The following is a 19,109-nucleotide window of genomic DNA, read 5'->3' on the forward strand; positions in this document are numbered from 1 at the left end:
ATACTTACGGGCCTAACTTTGTCTTCTGACAACAGACCATAAACAGTGAGCTAAGTCTCTGTGAATACTTACGGGCCTAACTTTGTCTTCTGACAACAGACCATTAACAGTGAGCTAAGTCTCTGTGAATACTTACAGGTCTAACTTTATCCTTGACAATAGTCCATTAACAGTGAGCTAAGTCTCTGAATACTTTTGGGTCTAACTTAATCTCCTGACAACAGACCATAAACAGTGAGCTAAGTCTCTGTGAATACTTACGGGTCTAACTTTATCTCCTGACAACAGACCATAAACAGTGAGCTAAGTCTCTGTGAATACTTACAGGTCTAACTTTATCTCCTGACAACAGACCATAAACAGTGAGCTAAGTCTCTGTGAATACTTATGGGTCTAACTTTATCTCCTGACAACAGACCATAAACAGTGAGCTAAGTCTCTGTGAATACTTACAGGCCTAACTTTGTCTTCTGACAACAGACCATTAACAGTGAGCTAAGTCTCTGTGAATACTTACGGGCCTAACTTTGTCTTCTGACAACAGACCATTATCAGTGAGCTAAGTCTCTGTGAATACTTACGGGTCTAACTTTGTCTCCTGACAACAGACCACAAACAGTGAGCAAAGTCTCTGTGAATACTAACAGGTCTAACTTTGTCCCCTGACAATAGTCCATTAACAGTGAGCTAAGTCTCTGTGAATACTTACAGGTCTAACTTTGTCCATTAACAGTAAGCTCTGTGAATTCTTACAGGTCTAACTTTGTCTCCTGACAATAGTCCATAAACAGTGAGCTAAGTCTCTGTGAATACTTACAGGTCTAACTTTGTCTCCTGACAACAGACCACAAACAGTGAGCTAAGTCTCTGTGAATACTTACAGGTCTAACTTTGTCCATTAACAGTGAGCTCTGTGAATACTTACAGGTCTAACTTTGTCTCCTGACAATAGTCCATAAACAGTGAGCTAAGTCTCTGTGAATACTTACAGGTCTAACTTTGTCTCCTGACAACAGACCATAAACAGTGAGCTAAGTCTCTGTGAATACTTATAGGTCTAACTTTGTCCATTAACAGTGAGCTCTGTGAATACTTACAGGTCTAACTTTGTCTCCTGACAATAGTCCATAAACAGTGAGCTAAGTCTCTGTGAATACTTACAGGTCTAACTTTGTCTCCTGACAACAGACCACAAACAGTGAGCTAAGTCTCTGTGAATACTTACAGGTCTAACTTTGTCCATTAACAGTGAGCTCTGTGAATACTTACAGGTCTAACTTTGTCTCCTGACAATAGTCCATAAACAGTGAGCTAAGTCTCTGTGAATACTTACAGGTCTAACTTTGTCTCCTGACAACAGACCACAAACATTGAGCAAAGTCTCTGTGAATACTTACAGGTCTAACTTTGTCCCCTGACAATAGTCTATAAACAGTGAGCTAAGTCTCTGTGAATACTTACGGGTCTAACTTTGTCCCCTGAAAACAGACCATAAACAGTGAGCTAAGTCTCTGTGAATACTTACGGGTCTAACTTTGTCTCCTGACAACAGACCATAAACAGTGAGCTAAGTCTCTGTGAATACTTTTGGGTCTAACTTTATCTCCTGACAACAGACCATAAACAGTGAGCTAAGTCTCTGTGAATACTTACGGGTCTAACTTTATCTCCTGACAATAGACCATAAACAGTGAGCAAAGTCTCTGTGAATACTTACGGGCCTAACTTTGTCTTCTGACAACAAACCATAAACAGTGAGCTAAGTCTCTGTGAATACTTACGGGCCTAACTTTGTCTTCTGACAACAGACCATTAACAGTGAGCTAAGTCTCTGTGAATACTTACAGGTCTAACTTTATCCTTGACAATAGTCCATTAACAGTGAGCTAAGTCTCTGAATACTTTTGGGTCTAACTTAATCTCCTGACAACAGACCATAAACAGTGAGCTAAGTCTCTGTGAATACTTACGGGTCTAACTTTATCTCCTGACAATAGACCATAAACAGTGAGCAAAGTCTCTGTGAATACTTACGGGCCTAACTTTGTCTTCTGACAACAGACCATTAACAGTGAGCTAAGTCTCTGTGAATACTTACGGGCCTAACTTTGTCTTCTGACAACAGACCATTAACAGTGAGCTAAGTCTCTGTGAATACTTACGGGTCTAACTTAATCTCCTGACAACAGACCACAAACAGTGAGCAAAGTCTCTGTGAATACTAACAGGTCTAACTTTGTCCCCTGACAATAGTCCATTAACAGTGAGCTAAGTCTCTGTGAATACTTACAGGTCTAACTTTGTCCCTTAACAGTGAGCTCTGTGAATACTTACAGGTCTAACTTTGTCTCCTGACAATAGTCCATAAACAGTGAGCTAAGTCTCTGTGAATACTTACAGGTCTAACTTTGTCTCCTGACAACAGACCACAAACAGTGAGCTAAGTCTCTGTGAATACTTACAGGTCTAACTTTGTCCATTAACAGTGAGCTCTGTGAATACTTACAGGTCTAACTTTGTCTCCTGACAATAGTCCATAAACAGTGAGCTAAGTCTCTGTGAATACTTACAGGTCTAACTTTGTCTCCTGACAACAGACCACAAACATTGAGCAAAGTCTCTGTGAATACTTACAGGTCTAACTTTGTCCCCTGACAATAGTCTATAAACAGTGAGCTAAGTCTCTGTGAATACTTACGGGTCTAACTTTTTCCCCTGAAAACAGACCATAAACAGTGAGCTAAGTCTCTGTGAATACTTACGGGTCTAACTTTGTCTCCTGACAACAGACCATAAACAGTGAGCTAAGTCTCTGTGAATACTTTTGGGTCTAACTTTATCTCCTGACAACAGACCATAAACAGTGAGCAAAGTCTCTGTGAATACTTACGGGCCTAACTTTGTCTTCTGACAACAGACCATAAACAGTGAGCTAAGTCTCTGTGAATACTTTTGGGTCTAACTTTGTCTCCTGACAATAGTCCATAAACAGTGAGCTAAGTCTCTGTGAATACTTACGGGTCTAACTTTGTCTCCTGACAACAGACCACAAACAGTGAGCAAAGTCTCTGTGAATACTAACAGGTCTAACTTTGTCCCCTGACAATAGTCCATTAACAGTGAGCCAAGTCTCTGTGAATACTTACAGGTCTAACTTTGTCCCTTAACAGTGAGCTCTGTGAATACTTACAGGTCTAACTTTGTCTCCTGACAATAGTCCATAAACAGTGAGCTAAGTCTCTGTGAATACTTACAGGTCTAACTTTGTCTCCTGACAACAGACCACAAACAGTGAGCTAAGTCTCTGTGAATACTTACAGGTCTAACTTTGTCCATTAACAGTGAGCTCTGTGAATACTTACAGGTCTAACTTTGTCTCCTGACAATAGTCCATAAACAGTGAGCTAAGTCTCTGTGAATACTTACAGGTCTAACTTTGTCTCCTGACAACAGACCACAAACATTGAGCAAAGTCTCTGTGAATACTTACAGGTCTAACTTTGTCCCCTGACAATAGTCTATAAACAGTGAGCTAAGTCTCTGTGAATACTTACGGGTCTAACTTTGTCCCCTGAAAACAGACCATAAACAGTGAGCTAAGTCTCTGTGAATACTTACGGGTCTAACTTTGTCTCCTGACAACAGACCATAAACAGTGAGCTAAGTCTCTGTGAATACTTTTGGGTCTAATTTTATCTCCTGACAACAGACCATAAACAGTGAGCAAAGTCTCTGTGAATACTTACGGGCCTAACTTTGTCTTCTGACAACAGACCATAAACAGTGAGCTAAGTCTCTGTGAATACTTACGGGCCTAACTTTGTCTTCTGACAACAGACCATTAACAGTGAGCTAAGTCTCTGTGAATACTTACGGGTCTAACTTTATCTCCTGACAACAGACCACAAACAGTGAGCAAAGTCTCTGTGAATACTAACAGGTCTAACTTTGTCCCCTGACAATAGTCCATTAACAGTGAGCTAAGTCTCTGTGAATACTTACAGGTCTAACTTTGTCCCTTAACAGTGAGCTCTGTGAATACTTACAGGTCTAACTTTGTCTCCTGACAATAGTCCATAAACAGTGAGCTAAGTCTCTGTGAATACTTACAGGTCTAACTTTGTCTCCTGACAACAGACCACAAACAGTGAGCTAAGTCTCTGTGAATACTTACAGGTCTAACTTTGTCCATTAACAGTGAGCTCTGTGAATACTTACAGGTCTAACTTTGTCTCCTGACAACAGACCACAAACATTGAGCAAAGTCTCTGTGAATACTTACAGGTCTAACTTTGTCCCCTGACAATAGTCTATAAACAGTGAGCTAAGTCTCTGTGAATACTTACGGGTCTAACTTTGTCCCCTGAAAACAGACCATAAACAGTGAGCTAAGTCTCTGTGAATACTTACGGGTCTAACTTTGTCTCCTGACAACAGACCATAAACAGTGAGCTAAGTCTCTGTGAATACTTTTGGGTCTAACTTTATCTCCTGACAACAGACCATAAACAGTGAGCAAAGTCTCTGTGAATACTTACGGGCCTAACTTTGTCTTCTGACAACAGACCATAAACAGTGAGCTAAGTCTCTGTGAATACTTTTGGGTCTAACTTTGTCTCCTGACAATAGTCCATAAACAGTGAGCTAAGTCTCTGTGAATACTTACGGGTCTAACTTTGTCTCCTGACAACAGACCACAAACAGTGAGCAAAGTCTCTGTGAATACTAACAGGTCTAACTTTGTCCCCTGACAATAGTCCATTAACAGTGAGCCAAGTCTCTGTGAATACTTACAGGTCTAACTTTGTCCCTTAACAGTGAGCTCTGTGAATACTTACAGGTCTAACTTTGTCTCCTGACAATAGTCCATAAACAGTGAGCTAAGTCTCTGTGAATACTTACAGGTCTAACTTTGTCTCCTGACAACAGACCACAAACAGTGAGCTAAGTCTCTGTGAATACTTACAGGTCTAACTTTGTCCATTAACAGTGAGCTCTGTGAATACTTACAGGTCTAACTTTGTCTCCTGACAATAGTCCATAAACAGTGAGCTAAGTCTCTGTGAATACTTACAGGTCTAACTTTGTCTCCTGACAACAGACCACAAACATTGAGCAAAGTCTCTGTGAATACTTACAGGTCTAACTTTGTCCCCTGACAATAGTCTATAAACAGTGAGCTAAGTCTCTGTGAATACTTACGGGTCTAACTTTGTCCCCTGAAAACAGACCATAAACAGTGAGCTAAGTCTCTGTGAATACTTACGGGTCTAACTTTGTCTCCTGACAACAGACCATAAACAGTGAGCTAAGTCTCTGTGAATACTTTTGGGTCTAACTTTATCTCCTGACAACAGACCATAAACAGTGAGCTAAGTCTCTGTGAATACTTACGGGTCTAACTTTATCTCCTGACAATAGACCATAAACAGTGAGCAAAGTCTCTGTGAATACTTACGGGCCTAACTTTGTCTTCTGACAACAAACCATAAACAGTGAGCTAAGTCTCTGTGAATACTTACGGGCCTAACTTTGTCTTCTGACAACAGACCATTAACAGTGAGCTAAGTCTCTGTGAATACTTACAGGTCTAACTTTATCCTTGACAATAGTCCATTAACAGTGAGCTAAGTCTCTGAATACTTTTGGGTCTAACTTAATCTCCTGACAACAGACCATAAACAGTGAGCTAAGTCTCTGTGAATACTTACGGGTCTAACTTTATCTCCTGACAATAGACCATAAACAGTGAGCAAAGTCTCTGTGAATACTTACGGGCCTAACTTTGTCTTCTGACAACAGACCATTAACAGTGAGCTAAGTCTCTGTGAATACTTACGGGCCTAACTTTGTCTTCTGACAACAGACCATTAACAGTGAGCTAAGTCTCTGTGAATACTTACGGGTCTAACTTAATCTCCTGACAACAGACCACAAACAGTGAGCAAAGTCTCTGTGAATACTAACAGGTCTAACTTTGTCCCCTGACAATAGTCCATTAACAGTGAGCTAAGTCTCTGTGAATACTTACAGGTCTAACTTTGTCCCTTAACAGTGAGCTCTGTGAATACTTACAGGTCTAACTTTGTCTCCTGACAATAGTCCATAAACAGTGAGCTAAGTCTCTGTGAATACTTACAGGTCTAACTTTGTCTCCTGACAACAGACCACAAACAGTGAGCTAAGTCTCTGTGAATACTTACAGGTCTAACTTTGTCCATTAACAGTGAGCTCTGTGAATACTTACAGGTCTAACTTTGTCTCCTGACAATAGTCCATAAACAGTGAGCTAAGTCTCTGTGAATACTTACAGGTCTAACTTTGTCTCCTGACAACAGACCACAAACATTGAGCAAAGTCTCTGTGAATACTTACAGGTCTAACTTTGTCCCCTGACAATAGTCTATAAACAGTGAGCTAAGTCTCTGTGAATACTTACGGGTCTAACTTTTTCCCCTGAAAACAGACCATAAACAGTGAGCTAAGTCTCTGTGAATACTTACGGGTCTAACTTTGTCTCCTGACAACAGACCATAAACAGTGAGCTAAGTCTCTGTGAATACTTTTGGGTCTAACTTTATCTCCTGACAACAGACCATAAACAGTGAGCAAAGTCTCTGTGAATACTTACGGGCCTAACTTTGTCTTCTGACAACAGACCATAAACAGTGAGCTAAGTCTCTGTGAATACTTTTGGGTCTAACTTTGTCTCCTGACAATAGTCCATAAACAGTGAGCTAAGTCTCTGTGAATACTTACGGGTCTAACTTTGTCTCCTGACAACAGACCACAAACAGTGAGCAAAGTCTCTGTGAATACTAACAGGTCTAACTTTGTCCCCTGACAATAGTCCATTAACAGTGAGCCAAGTCTCTGTGAATACTTACAGGTCTAACTTTGTCCCTTAACAGTGAGCTCTGTGAATACTTACAGGTCTAACTTTGTCTCCTGACAATAGTCCATAAACAGTGAGCTAAGTCTCTGTGAATACTTACAGGTCTAACTTTGTCTCCTGACAACAGACCACAAACAGTGAGCTAAGTCTCTGTGAATACTTACAGGTCTAACTTTGTCCATTAACAGTGAGCTCTGTGAATACTTACAGGTCTAACTTTGTCTCCTGACAATAGTCCATAAACAGTGAGCTAAGTCTCTGTGAATACTTACAGGTCTAACTTTGTCTCCTGACAACAGACCACAAACATTGAGCAAAGTCTCTGTGAATACTTACAGGTCTAACTTTGTCCCCTGACAATAGTCTATAAACAGTGAGCTAAGTCTCTGTGAATACTTACGGGTCTAACTTTGTCCCCTGAAAACAGACCATAAACAGTGAGCTAAGTCTCTGTGAATACTTACGGGTCTAACTTTGTCTCCTGACAACAGACCATAAACAGTGAGCTAAGTCTCTGTGAATACTTTTGGGTCTAATTTTATCTCCTGACAACAGACCATAAACAGTGAGCAAAGTCTCTGTGAATACTTACGGGCCTAACTTTGTCTTCTGACAACAGACCATAAACAGTGAGCTAAGTCTCTGTGAATACTTACGGGCCTAACTTTGTCTTCTGACAACAGACCATTAACAGTGAGCTAAGTCTCTGTGAATACTTACGGGTCTAACTTTATCTCCTGACAACAGACCACAAACAGTGAGCAAAGTCTCTGTGAATACTAACAGGTCTAACTTTGTCCCCTGACAATAGTCCATTAACAGTGAGCTAAGTCTCTGTGAATACTTACAGGTCTAACTTTGTCCCTTAACAGTGAGCTCTGTGAATACTTACAGGTCTAACTTTGTCTCCTGACAATAGTCCATAAACAGTGAGCTAAGTCTCTGTGAATACTTACAGGTCTAACTTTGTCTCCTGACAACAGACCACAAACAGTGAGCTAAGTCTCTGTGAATACTTACAGGTCTAACTTTGTCCATTAACAGTGAGCTCTGTGAATACTTACAGGTCTAACTTTGTCTCCTGACAACAGACCACAAACATTGAGCAAAGTCTCTGTGAATACTTACAGGTCTAACTTTGTCCCCTGACAATAGTCTATAAACAGTGAGCTAAGTCTCTGTGAATACTTACGGGTCTAACTTTGTCCCCTGAAAACAGACCATAAACAGTGAGCTAAGTCTCTGTGAATACTTACGGGTCTAACTTTGTCTCCTGACAACAGACCATAAACAGTGAGCTAAGTCTCTGTGAATACTTTTGGGTCTAACTTTATCTCCTGACAACAGACCATAAACAGTGAGCAAAGTCTCTGTGAATACTTACGGGCCTAACTTTGTCTTCTGACAACAGACCATAAACAGTGAGCTAAGTCTCTGTGAATACTTTTGGGTCTAACTTTGTCTCCTGACAATAGTCCATAAACAGTGAGCTAAGTCTCTGTGAATACTTACGGGTCTAACTTTGTCTCCTGACAACAGACCACAAACAGTGAGCAAAGTCTCTGTGAATACTAACAGGTCTAACTTTGTCCCCTGACAATAGTCCATTAACAGTGAGCCAAGTCTCTGTGAATACTTACAGGTCTAACTTTGTCCCTTAACAGTGAGCTCTGTGAATACTTACAGGTCTAACTTTGTCTCCTGACAATAGTCCATAAACAGTGAGCTAAGTCTCTGTGAATACTTACAGGTCTAACTTTGTCTCCTGACAACAGACCACAAACAGTGAGCTAAGTCTCTGTGAATACTTACAGGTCTAACTTTGTCCATTAACAGTGAGCTCTGTGAATACTTACAGGTCTAACTTTGTCTCCTGACAATAGTCCATAAACAGTGAGCTAAGTCTCTGTGAATACTTACAGGTCTAACTTTGTCTCCTGACAACAGACCACAAACATTGAGCAAAGTCTCTGTGAATACTTACAGGTCTAACTTTGTCCCCTGACAATAGTCTATAAACAGTGAGCTAAGTCTCTGTGAATACTTACGGGTCTAACTTTGTCCCCTGAAAACAGACCATAAACAGTGAGCTAAGTCTCTGTGAATACTTACGGGTCTAACTTTGTCTCCTGACAACAGACCATAAACAGTGAGCTAAGTCTCTGTGAATACTTTTGGGTCTAATTTTATCTCCTGACAACAGACCATAAACAGTGAGCAAAGTCTCTGTGAATACTTACGGGCCTAACTTTGTCTTCTGACAACAGACCATAAACAGTGAGCTAAGTCTCTGTGAATACTTACGGGCCTAACTTTGTCTTCTGACAACAGACCATTAACAGTGAGCTAAGTCTCTGTGAATACTTACGGGTCTAACTTTATCTCCTGACAACAGACCACAAACAGTGAGCAAAGTCTCTGTGAATACTAACAGGTCTAACTTTGTCCCCTGACAATAGTCCATTAACAGTGAGCTAAGTCTCTGTGAATACTTACAGGTCTAACTTTGTCCCTTAACAGTGAGCTCTGTGAATACTTACAGGTCTAACTTTGTCTCCTGACAATAGTCCATAAACAGTGAGCTAAGTCTCTGTGAATACTTACAGGTCTAACTTTGTCTCCTGACAACAGACCACAAACAGTGAGCTAAGTCTCTGTGAATACTTACAGGTCTAACTTTGTCCATTAACAGTGAGCTCTGTGAATACTTACAGGTCTAACTTTGTCTCCTGACAACAGACCACAAACATTGAGCAAAGTCTCTGTGAATACTTACAGGTCTAACTTTGTCCCCTGACAATAGTCTATAAACAGTGAGCTAAGTCTCTGTGAATACTTACGGGTCTAACTTTGTCCCCTGAAAACAGACCATAAACAGTGAGCTAAGTCTCTGTGAATACTTACGGGTCTAACTTTGTCTCCTGACAACAGACCACAAACAGTGAGCTAAGTCTCTGTGAATACTTACAGGTCTAACTTTGTCCATTAACAGTGAGCTCTGTGAATACTTACAGGTCTAACTTTGTCTCCTGACAATAGTCCATAAACAGTGAGCTAAGTCTCTGTGAATACTTACAGGTCTAACTTTGTCTCCTGACAACAGACCACAAACATTGAGCAAAGTCTCTGTGAATACTTACAGGTCTAACTTTGTCCCCTGACAATAGTCTATAAACAGTGAGCTAAGTCTCTGTGAATACTTACGGGTCTAACTTTGTCCCCTGAAAACAGACCATAAACAGTGAGCTAAGTCTCTGTGAATACTTACGGGTCTAACTTTGTCTCCTGACAACAGACCATAAACAGTGAGCTAAGTCTCTGTGAATACTTTTGGGTCTAACTTTATCTCCTGACAACAGACCATAAACAGTGAGCAAAGTCTCTGTGAATACTTACGGGCCTAACTTTGTCTTCTGACAACAGACCATAAACAGTGAGCTAAGTCTCTGTGAATACTTTTGGGTCTAACTTTGTCTCCTGACAATAGTCCATAAACAGTGAGCTAAGTCTCTGTGAATACTTACGGGTCTAACTTTATCTCCTGACAACAGACCATAAACAGTGAGCTAAGTCTCTGTGAATACTTTTGGGTCTAACTTTATCTCCTGACAACAGACCATAAACAGTGAGCTAAGTCTCTGTGAATACTTTTGGGTCTAACTTTATCTCCTGACAACAGACCATAAACAGTGAGCTAAGTCTCTGTGAATACTTTTGGGTCTAACTTTATCTCCTGACAACAGACCATAAACAGTGAGCTAAGTCTCTGTGAATACTTACGGGCCTAACTTTGTCTTCTGACAACAGACCATAAACAGTGAGCTAAGTCTCTGTGAATACTTACGGGCCTAACTTTGTCTTCTGACAACAGACCATTAACAGTGAGCTAAGTCTCTGTGAATACTTACAGGTCTAACTTTATCCTTGACAATAGTCCATTAACAGTGAGCTAAGTCTCTGTGAATACTTACAGGTCTAACTTTGTCCATTAACAGTGAGCTCTGTGAATACTTACAGGTCTAACTTTGTCTCCTGACAATAGTCCATAAACAGTGAGCTAAGTCTCTGTGAATACTTACAGGTCTAACTTTGTCTCCTGACAACAGACCACAAACATTGAGCAAAGTCTCTGTGAATACTTACAGGTCTAACTTTGTCCCCTGACAATAGTCTATAAACAGTGAGCTTAGTCTCTGTGAATACTTACGGGTCTAACTTTGTCCCCTGAAAACAGACCATAAACAGTGAGCTAAGTCTCTGTGAATACTTACGGGTCTAACTTTGTCTCCTGACAACAGACCATAAACAGTGAGCTAAGTCTCTGTGAATACTTTTGGGTCTAACTTTATCTCCTGACAACAGACCATAAACAGTGAGCAAAGTCTCTGTGAATACTTACGGGCCTAACTTTGTCTTCTGACAACAGACCATAAACAGTGAGCTAAGTCTCTGTGAATACTTTTGGGTCTAACTTTGTCTCCTGACAATAGTCCATAAACAGTGAGCTAAGTCTCTGTGAATACTTACGGGTCTAACTTTATCTCCTGACAACAGACCATAAACAGTGAGCTAAGTCTCTGTGAATACTTTTGGGTCTAACTTTATCTCCTGACAACAGACCATAAACAGTGAGCTAAGTCTCTGTGAATACTTTTGGGTCTAACTTTATCTCCTGACAACAGACCATAAACAGTGAGCTAAGTCTCTGTGAATACTTTTGGGTCTAACTTTATCTCCTGACAACAGACCATAAACAGTGAGCTAAGTCTCTGTGAATACTTACGGGCCTAACTTTGTCTTCTGACAACAGACCATAAACAGTGAGCTAAGTCTCTGTGAATACTTACGGGCCTAACTTTGTCTTCTGACAACAGACCATTAACAGTGAGCTAAGTCTCTGTGAATACTTACAGGTCTAACTTTATCCTTGACAATAGTCCATTAACAGTGAGCTAAGTCTCTGAATACTTTTGGGTCTAACTTAATCTCCTGACAACAGACCATAAACAGTGAGCTAAGTCTCTGTGAATACTTACGGGTCTAACTTTATCTCCTGACAATAGACCATAAACAGTGAGCCAAGTCTCTGTGAATACTTACGGGCCTAACTTTGTCTTCTGACAACAGACCATTAACAGTGAGCTAAGTCTCTGTGAATACTTACGGGCCTAACTTTGTCTTCTGACAACAGACCATTAACAGTGAGCTAAGTCTCTGTGAATACTTACAGGTCTAACTTTGTCTCCTGACAACAGACCACAAACAGTGAGCTAAGTCTCTGTGAATACTTACAGGTCTAACTTTGTCTCCTGACAACAGACCACAAACAGTGAGCTAAGTCTCTGTGAATACTTACGGGTCTAACTTTGTCTCCTGACAACAGACCACAAACAGTGAGCAAAGTCTCTGTGAATACATACAGGTCTAACTTTGTCCCCTGACAATAGTCCATTAACAGTGAGCTTAGTCTCTGTGAATACTTACAGGTCTAACTTTGTCCCTTAACAGTGAGCTCTGTGAATACTTACAGGTCTAACTTTGTCTCCTGACAATAGTCCATAAACAGTGAGCTAAGTCTCTGTGAATACTTACAGGTCTAACTTTGTCTCCTGACAACAGACCACAAACAGTGAGCTAAGTCTCTGTGAATACTTACAGGTCTAACTTTGTCCATTAACAGTGAGCTCTGTGAATACTTACAGGTCTAACTTTGTCTCCTGAAAATAGTCCATAAACAGTGAGCTAAGTCTCTGTGAATACTTACAGGTCTAACTTTGTCTCCTGACAACAGACCACAAACAGTGAGCTAAGTCTCTGTGAATACTTACAGGTCTAACTTTGTCCATTAACAGTGAGCTCTGTGAATACTTACAGGTCTAACTTTGTCTCCTGACAATAGTCCATAAACAGTGAGCTAAGTCTCTGTGAATACTTACAGGTCTAACTTTGTCTCCTGACAACAGACCACAAACATTGAGCAAAGTCTCTGTGAATACTTACAGGTCTAACTTTGTCCCCTGACAATAGTCTATAAACAGTGAGCTAAGTCTCTGTGAATACTTACGGGTCTAACTTTCTCCCCTGAAAACAGACCATAAACAGTGAGCTAAGTCTCTGTGAATACTTACGGGTCTAACTTTGTCCATTAACAGTGAGCTAAGTCTCTGTGAATACTTACGGGTCTAACTTTGTCCATTAACAGTGAGCTAAGTCTCTGTGAATACTTACGGGTCTAACTTTATCTCCTGACAATAGTCTATAAACAGTGAGCTAAGTCTCTGTGAATACTTACGGGTCTAACTTTGTCCCCTGACAACAGACCACAAACAGTGAGCAAAGTCTCTGTGAATACTTACGGGTCTAACTTTGTCCCCTGACAATAGTCCATTAACAGGAACCAAGCTATCAAACAACTGATCATACTTGGTTTTCTCTACAGCCTTTAAAATAAAAAAAAAACATAAAACTTTTCATTCTAATATTTTTGAACTGCATTATTAGGACATTTGCAGTCTACAAAGAAATTAATGAAAAAAAACCACATTTATACTGTTCACTAATCAATTTCCATTGTGCATTCAAGTTTGACCAACATTTCAAAACGAAAAAATGAAAATAATATGTGTTCATTACTGAATACTAATATTTATAGATTGTTGTTTCTTCTTCACTAATCAAATTTGTTAATTACATTACAGTTATGTACATAAACTCAATTCGTGTACATTTTCATTTTTTTTGTCAATAATGTTCTTGCAATATAACTGACATTCTTTTCTCACAAACTTTATCTTATAGACATCATATAGTTGTTAACTCATACTATAGTTCTAAAATATTTATTCAATATTTATCATTTCTAGAATTTAACATCATTTCTTTATCTTGTTTAAAATTTAAATGATAAAATGTTCAATTGTAATTTATATATACTGGTATTAAATTTGTTCAATTTGATTTTGATAAAAAAATAGGGATGGCAACGAGTACCCGAGTACTCGGGTACTCGATCAAAAGACCGAGTACTCGATTACAGTTTTAGTACTCGGATACTCGTTTGCTTGTTATACATCTTCAGATACAGTACGGGTAGGGACTTATTTTTATGGATGTCTTAATCCGTCTAGTCGGATATGAATAATCGGACATTTTTATGGTAGGTAGTATGGTCAATAAACAACAAACCCAGGTGTGATTGGCAATATATTTATCCTTTCATCTTAATCCGTGCTGCTAGGATTACGGTTCACTGATTTCAGAATCGGGTTACCTGTAATTTTAACCTCTCAGTCACTTTATTGATTACATCGTTTTTGACATAAAATATTTTTACAGGTGAAGTACTGGAGAAAACTTTGTTTTAATAAAAATAGCCTATTTTTTTTAATTATGGTTTTTATATTTCAACTGCTATTTATTTTCTAATTTGTTCCTCAAAATTATTTTTATTCTATGTTCTTTGTTGTTTATTTTTTGTTTATTTGTGTATCTGTTTCTTATTTGTTTGCATAAAATTTCAAACATAAATATTTTTACATGTACTCTATTTCTGGAAGCTTACGGTTAACTTATTTTTGTTTTACTCGTCAATCCATTAGCAGAATGCTGTCTCCAGGGTTAGTTTGACGCGGCCACATGCAAAATATTTCTATAATATGTATTTAATATTCAGTCTGTGTTGGGTCAGTTCCGAGATAAAAAAAATAATTACAGTGAGCAATACTTGTATATTATTTAGTAGCTTGCTGATTCTTTGTAGTTTTTACTTTTTACTGTAAACAATTTATTGTCCGAAACTTCAAAGTTGGAGATGTATCAATAAAATAGAACGCAAATAATAACACTAGAAGAAGATATTGATTCTTCCTGGACATAATAAAGTTTATTTTAAGATTTCCGTGTTTGTTCATTATGCTAAATTTATATAATTGATCTGCATTTGGGGGTAGGGGGTAAATAGGGTCCAGATCTCGAAATCCCGGGCTTAAAAACACGAAGTCCCAAGGTCCCGAATTTAAATAAATCAAAATCCCGACATCGCGAAAAAAAGAATTCCCAGATCCCGAAAGTGTTAATCCCGAAATCCCGAACTTAAATTAATTGCGTAATATTAATTTACGCACAATCCATGTAAAAAAGGAAACTTGTATGTTATATATTTTTAACAGCAATTTGTTAAGAAAAAATTGCCGTGAAAAGATAATTCCATGATGCACATATTAGTGATAAACAGCGTGTGCACGTGGTTGAACTTTAACTTGACTCCACTAACAATATTATTGAATGCTAATAAAAGATGTTAAAGATCGATTTTGTCCACTGCTTGAGATTTTTATATGGCGGGAAATGTCGTAACAGTAAACTTAGGTGACCTTACTGATCTACCGTGGGAAAATCCATTCATGATTAAATTTGATGTGGAATGATTGACAGTATTGTGCGTTAGTTTTGAGGCTCTTGATCGATTGACCAGAATAGAAATTTAATCGATTTACATACATGTAAAATCAAAACAAGATTTAGTCTTCTTTAACTATTTTTTGTTTTATTTTTATCAGTCATTTCCTGGATTTCCATTTAAATATTCTACTTTTGGGAACTCCTTTAAACTTCAGAAATAATACAACATCGATTTAAAAATTCTTACGGACTGCGCGAGCTATAGAATGACTAGAAGTACGACGAAAAAGTAAAGACAGCTGATCATGACTAGTACGATTAGCCTTTAACCCCATTGGGGTATAAATATGCATTTATTCAATAAACTATAAAAGGGATTAAATTTTGATTTTCGTGTATCAATTCGTAAAATATAATTATAATAAAAACTCCGGCGATTTTCATAAAAGAGTCGAGACATGAAAATAGAAAGGCAATATCTCGAATGTCAACAATTTGTTGTTAAATAAAAAATAGGAATTGAAATATGATCACGGCGTTATAAATAATGTATTTAAAGAGATAAACGGGAAATATGTCAAAATAGAAAGCACGAGTGATCTGTCTGACCAAAATGTTTTACTTGCGAGAAATGATTGACAGGTGTGAATTGATGTAGAGGCTCCGACGGGGAAAGTTGTTTCAAAAGGAAAATAACTTTATAAACAATGCCTATACATATTTTATAAATACGATATGTTGGCCTTATACTTAAAATTGTGTTTCTTATAATAACATATAAAGGAACAGGACGTTAAAAGGGGGAAATAATATAACCATCAATGAAAACTCGTATAATTTACGGAATTGATGTCTCAACAATTTGATTTAAACTTCGATTGAAAACAGTCTTGGTTGTTATTAGGCTTATTATTTTGAATTAGATGAAATATTTACGGTTTACAAATACAAATGCAAATAAAAAATAGTTTATTGGCACAAAACTATTATAATAATTGGCAACACAATATATTGTTAGAAATCGTCTTTATTTCATTTCCAATTATAAAAAAAAAAATCCCACATTCATGATATTTAATTTTATTTTTAATTCTAAATATTTAATTTTTAATTTAAATTCTTATATTTAATTTTAATTTCAATTCTTTCTCTTTGAATACAAAACAATATTTTACATTTATCTATTCTCCATAAATACAAATATATCTGTACAGGTAAAATTTAATTCTAATCAAGCTGGTACAGATTGATTTACGACCTTCCACTTGGATATTGCACAGCAGGTGTTTATTACTCTGGGACAACTGTCCGACCAGTCTGACATCTAGACGGATTAAGGCTTCCATAAAAATAAGTCCCTACCTGTACTGTACATGTATTTCTCTTCAAATTTCCACTCACTTAAGTTCTGTTGAAATATCCCCTTCGTAATACTAAATAAGATCTATTAACAACATACATATGTTTAACTTTATCATGAGATTACTAGTGGTACCAGCAACGTCCTTTAGGCTTACGAGGGAATGTTTTCATGTGCACAACTTGTAACAAAAATAGAAAGGCAAACAGTCTTTCATCTGAAATTGTAGACCAGATCATATTTCTAAACAAGAACAAACTGACCTGCGGTAAACCATACGCAACTGATTAGAGACATTGATAACGGTGTTTGTATACGGATTAACACTGTCCGGGATTAATAATTAACTTATCACAAGCCATAAAAACTTACCTTTGTTTGTTAATCAAGACTTTTATGTAATCGTAATTGGTATGAGATGTACATTTAAATTAATTAAATTACTCTGTTTTTCAAACTTAACTATAATGGTTTAATTTACAATTCAAACATTGGCAAAGATACGAGAGTGACATTCAAACCCAAAAATTGAAAATAACTGACAACGCCATGGTTAAAAAAAGACAAAAATTAGACAACGATAAAAACACAAAAAGTACAGGTACAAGTTAAATTTGAAATCCAATATTGTTGTAAACAAATTTATAGACAAGTCGTATTATAACAATTACTATCTCCACAGGAACAGATGATACATATATTGTCTACTTAATTTTCAAATTGTTGGACTTTTCATGCAAATATTCTTGATTTAATTGGAATTGTGTTCTTGAACACGTACACAAACAAAAATTGCTTTTATGATAGGTTATTGTTAAAACAAAAACCAGAGGAGCAAGCTATGTTTGTAATACGTTTGTCTTTCGTTAACATGTTTAAGAAAGGTGATAACAAAAACCCACCTAAAATCTGAATTTTTCAATAGACGTTTAAGATTCATCCGAGATCGCGAGTACTCGAGTATCATGACCAAGTATCTGAGTATTAAATTTCAGATCTTTTGACATCCCTAATAAAAAATGATAAATAGAAATACTAACCGAAACTTTCCATGGTACACTGGTGGCATTCTGTACAGCTGGCTCATGCTTTGGAGTCAAATCAACTGGTCCCTGAAAATGTAAATCACTAAATACCAGCTACTGTCATTACTGTTTGCATGTTTATATTATGTATTCTAATATTGAAAAAGATTGACTGAATTGGAATAACTGAATAAGTAGTAGTTACAATACTGTGGATTTTATTCATATTAATTTTCAATGATTAATTTTTCATGGGTATAGATGAATCAAAAATTTAAAAGTTTGAGGTAGTACACATTTTCTGTAGGCTTGTATGAGACTAGCAAAACCATTTATTCAAATACAAAAAAACAAACAATATTACAGAAATCTAAAAAAAATAGTACCCACTCACGATAAAAAAATCCCCCATTTTTTTGGTCGATCAATGCATTTGAACGGGGACATAATGGCTGGAACCCACCTTTTTCAGCAGTTGGGAACCAACCCTTTTAAAAATGGTTAGGCACCCCTGAGGCAGTTGGTGTGGACTGTTGTACCATCAAATAATTTTGGTGATTCCTTTTACAATTTCTAATGTCAACTAGTACTGTATCTATTAATGATGGAAATTCAAACTTAAATGAGTAATTTTAAACATACAACATTAGGTTGTGGTGCATCAATGATTAGATTCTGTAAATTTAAGTCCTGGTTGCTCTGTGATAATGCCACCAGCTTTAAAGCAACATAAAATCCTGGTTTCTCTAAGTATCCTTTTCCTGTTGGATCTGACAAGTCCCATATCTACAAAAGTATAAAAAGCATTCTTGTGCATGAAATAACCTTCATTAATTGATTGACAATTAATTCTTTTCAAACCAGCTTTACAAATGTTAAACTAATTGCATGTCCATTGTCCACTTTAAAGGCTAAATTGTTTATTGAACATCAGGTTCCCATATTTTTAAATGTATGCAATTTAAAAGGACACAAGAGTGAGTTGTAACTTCACAATCTGCATAAGCAATGACCTGATTTTTTATATTTTCATATAGTTTGACCATTTAAATTCCTCAGTTGGTCAAAGTAAGAAATAGGATGGGTCAGACAGCTTTCTTCCTATTCATATTTAAATACATGTCATGCATGTATTGGAAAAACTTTTTTTAGAACATCTGACAAATAATTTTGAAAGCATCATCAGTGCTTCATATGGAAAGAAAATTAGCCATTTTCGGGTTAGCTATTTAGATAAATCAATAATGATATATTTTGTTTAAATTGTAATTCATAGCAGTTCCTTTATATCTCTATTAATCAAGGTACACTGAAATGCAAATTATGCAATAGAGTTGTCATCTCTGTTATTGCTGCAGAAAATACTTTTATATATATATATATATATAGGACGAACCAGCTAACTTGTATACCAAAATACAGTATAATT

The 19,109-nt window shown here is 37.3% G+C and overlaps 1 protein-coding gene across 7 annotated transcripts in view; it reads right to left on the bottom strand.

Annotated features, from left to right (window-relative positions):
• The window catches only part of LOC134722143 (epidermal growth factor receptor substrate 15-like 1), a 62,507-nt gene that overhangs the window by 41,038 nt on the left and 2,360 nt on the right, over window positions 1-19,109 (bottom strand). For all 7 annotated transcript variants that reach the window (XR_010107973.1, XR_010107971.1, XR_010107975.1 and 4 more), the window contains exons 4-6: window positions 18,323-18,466; window positions 17,696-17,767; window positions 13,252-13,335 (exon numbers count right to left, since the gene is read on the bottom strand). Coding sequence is in view for 2 of the 7 variants with exons in the window: in XM_063585707.1 (XP_063441777.1) it covers window positions 13,252-13,335; window positions 17,696-17,767; window positions 18,323-18,466 (300 nt within the window). In the remaining 5 variants the exon portion in view is untranslated. The remainder of the gene's footprint in view (window positions 1-13,251; window positions 13,336-17,695; window positions 17,768-18,322; window positions 18,467-19,109) is intronic.

The sequence above is a fragment of the Mytilus trossulus genome, chromosome 1, assembly GCF_036588685.1.
Source record: "Mytilus trossulus isolate FHL-02 chromosome 1, PNRI_Mtr1.1.1.hap1, whole genome shotgun sequence".
Classification (NCBI taxonomy): Eukaryota; Metazoa; Mollusca; class Bivalvia; order Mytilida; family Mytilidae; genus Mytilus; species Mytilus trossulus.